This window comes from Sardina pilchardus, chromosome 4 (assembly GCF_963854185.1).
Source record: "Sardina pilchardus chromosome 4, fSarPil1.1, whole genome shotgun sequence".
In the NCBI taxonomy this organism is placed as follows: Eukaryota; Metazoa; Chordata; class Actinopteri; order Clupeiformes; family Clupeidae; genus Sardina; species Sardina pilchardus.
Genome location: NC_084997.1, coordinates 15,202,136 through 15,205,580, shown reverse-complemented (window position 1 = coordinate 15,205,580; position 3,445 = coordinate 15,202,136). Strand labels below are relative to the sequence as shown.

Below are 3,445 nucleotides of genomic sequence, written 5' to 3'. Positions count from 1 at the left end.
CCACCAAATGCAGTGCAACCCTACCTATGTGACTCCTGTCCTGTGTGTGTGTGTGTGTGTGTGTGTGTGTGTGTGTGTGTGTGTGTGTGTGTGTGTGTGTGTGTGTGTGTGTGTGTGTGTGTGTGTGTGTGTGTGTGAGTGTGTGTGTGTGTGTAACAACCATTACAATGGAAACGTTTCTTCCAAATGTACAACTAATTTATTGATTGCACTTGAAAAAAGGTCAGTATTTTACCCTGCAGCATAGACAGATTATGAGCCCCTGGGCCCCTGGGCCCCTGGGCCCCTGGGCACAGATATGGAAAGGGCCCCCCTGCCCATCTCAGAAAATTAGTAAGCAAAGCTAGGCCATAAAAACATTTTGAAAAATAATCCCTTAAATTATGACTTCTGATGACTTTTGTGGAAGGAAATAGACAGATTGAGATACAATATGACCATCAACAGATTGAAGGCATCTTGCTGTGAAAGAAAGATGAGTGTCACATCAGATGCATGAGAATTGGCAACCCTGTAAGCATGCATGTATTTAAGTCTTAAAACTGAGCTAATTGGTCAATGCACGATTTCGTATCAAGCTAAATAGAAAATAAATGTTAAATGCTAAACATATATCGATTACTCTACAGGACAATTTTAAGGTTTTACCCTGCGCCTAGTCTAGAGGGCACTGTTCCTTCATAGTTTGACCTATAATCACATGCCGGGTGTCTATGGAAAGCTGACACCCTGTAAAATTGTATAAACCAGTCAGAATAACTGTATGAAGTACTGACACAAAGCTACAGAGGCCAAAACATAGTTTTTCCTTCCAGGCGTTTTTAAACACGCTGATGTCAGTCCTCTGGGTAACCTGATATGTCTTAGAAACATACTTGAGCCCCATCACCAGGTCTTGTGAAGCTCTGTGCAAAAGCAGAACAACAGAGCATAAAAGATGAATTCTCTACCTCATTTTATGTAATGGTATGTCCAGGCGTTTTTGCTCAGGGTCCTTTTGGAGACTCCAAAAAAGACCTTTGGTTACCCAAAATGCATATTGAAAACAAAAGGTTTACTGAACATGAAACTTTTTGTGTAGAAGCATAATCTTGGTCTTAAGTGAAAGGTAACCCTCTGGGCTTACTTGTGAACAATTTGTATAGCATCGCAGATGTTTTGACAATGACACACGCATAATCACACAAAAGTATCATTTCTTTGCTATTGTGCCTATATCATTTTCACAAAAAAGCCCAAAGAAAGTGTTTTGCCATTTTTTTTTTTAGTAGAAAAACTGCAACTGTATAAAACTGTATTGAAAGGTAAAACACAAAAGAACTATGTACATAACAGTAAGTAACTATGTACATACAGTATAACAATAAATAACTATGTACATACAATATAACATAACTATGTACATACAGTATAACAATAGATAACTATGTACATGCAGTAGAACAAATAACTATGTATATACTCTTCCAATAAAGTTAAAAAAAGCTTTAATTCATAGGCTTAATCGTCACTGATCATTAAAAATTTTGGCATTTTTAATGATCAGTGACGATTAAGCCTATGAATTAAAGCTTTTTTAACTTTATTGGAAGAGTGCCTTGGTTAATTCATCATTATCAGTATACATTTTTCTACCAAAGAGCACCTTCACCTTACTGAAGTTACTGAAGGAACAACGCCGTAGCCCTGAGTCCATACTTGTTCTATTAACTATGTATATACAGTAGAACAATAAATAACTATGTACATACAGTAGAACAATAAATAACTATGTACATGATCCCCCCCTCCCTCACTTTCACAAACACACACACATTCATGGCTGGGTTTGTTCGTGCCACTTACTGTAGCAGTTCCTTGTGGGCACCATGCAAAGGACTACCTCACAGGAGCTGCAGGCAATCGGGCTCTTTTGGTTGCAGAGCTTACATCTCCGCCGACCTTGAGTTCCGTCAGGGCCAAGGAACGTGGGCAAGTGGACACGTGGAACACCGGAGGGTCCAGGATGTGGTTGAGGTGTGGGGGTTGTGCTGCGGAAGGACCCAGCTTCCTGGAGCTGCTGCACCAGGTTCTCCCGGAAGGCCTTCTGGGACATGGGCCTCTCTCTTCTGGCTTTTGAAATCTCCTTGTTGAGAATGTAGCCATTAACTATGGCTATGTCTAAGAAGTGGTAAAAAAAAGACCTGTACCAGCGCCTGGTCTTATGCAGGATTGAGTAATACCCAATAAGGGCGTCAGAAAGGTCCACGCCTCCCATGTTCCTGGATAGACAGAAAAAAGATGGCACAGGTAATGTTATGGATATGTGCCGTAAGCATATCATTTTTGATTTACAAAATATAAAATCAGTACATACCTGTTGTAATCCTTAACAGCTGGCGGAACAGGGATAGCTCGAACACTCCAGGTCCCGCCATCCTTTACTCTACGCTGTGTTGTCTCGCCAGCGTGAGCCTGGTGGAATGTGGAGCACATCTGGACCTGCCGGGTGTCCTTCCACTGGACATATACTATGGGCCCTTCTCGTATCCAGCGGATGGTGCCTCTAGGGTCATCCTTGTTTATGCCACCAGGCCTGGCTTTGGGATATCCCACGCATTGTTCTCGGATGGTCCCACAAGCCCAGATACGCTTTTTGAGGAGGTCCTGAAAGAGTGCTGGGCTGGTATAGAAGTTGTCGACATCTTGTAGCCAGATCCCAGGTGTGCAGACGATACAAGCTCCATGACGGAGTCATAGCTCAGTCCTCTCCCAGTTCCCACCTGCATCTTGCCCTCATACACAAAGAAGTCCCAGGTGTACCCACACTGGGAATCTGCAAGGACAAACAGCTTATACCCCCACTTAGTCGGTTTGTCCTTCATGTATTGTCTGATGCTGATTCTGGCTCGTGAAGCTACCATTCGCTCATCAATGGCGATATGTTGCTGTGGTTGAAATTTGCCTTACACGTCTCCCGAATTTCATCATACATGGGCCTAATTTTGTGGAGAAGGTCAAATTCTGGGGTGCCTCTTTTGGAGTCATTTACAAGGTCATCTTCTGGGTCGCTGAGGTGGATGTTGGTGGATATGGTGGTGAATTTCCGACCAGACATTGACACAGGGAAGGGAAGGCTATATAATTTTGATTTTCGCCAATAATCTGTAATGGCTGGAGCGCGTACAAGGCCCATGTATATGACCATAGAGAGGTAGCTGTACATATCCTCTATGGTAAGGTCGTGCCACTCCTCACCATGGCGCTGTCTCCCGAATTTGTTTGTGTTGCTTATGATGTTTGTGATAAACTGTTGGAAGAGATCAAAAACGGAGTAAAAGGCACCAGTTACGAGTTGTGGGCCAGGTGTCCGGGAGGGCCGGAATGATGGTTGTGGTGGTACGATGTCTTCTAAGTCTGTACCTTGCCATCCAGGCTCATCCTCCAAAGAACACGCCTGCTCTCG

The 3,445-nt window shown here is 43.3% G+C and overlaps 1 protein-coding gene across 1 annotated transcript; it reads right to left on the bottom strand.

Annotated features, from left to right (window-relative positions):
* Positions 1-1,686: 1,686 nt before the first annotated feature.
* Positions 1,687-3,445, bottom strand: LOC134077790 (piggyBac transposable element-derived protein 4-like). The gene is made up of 2 exons (XM_062533429.1): positions 2,357-3,445; positions 1,687-2,261 (listed from the first exon to the last, which is right to left on the bottom strand). The coding sequence occupies exons 1-2, from the start codon at positions 2,473-2,475 to the stop codon at positions 1,817-1,819; spliced, it is 564 nt and encodes a 187-aa protein (XP_062389413.1). The 5' UTR covers positions 2,476-3,445; the 3' UTR covers positions 1,687-1,816.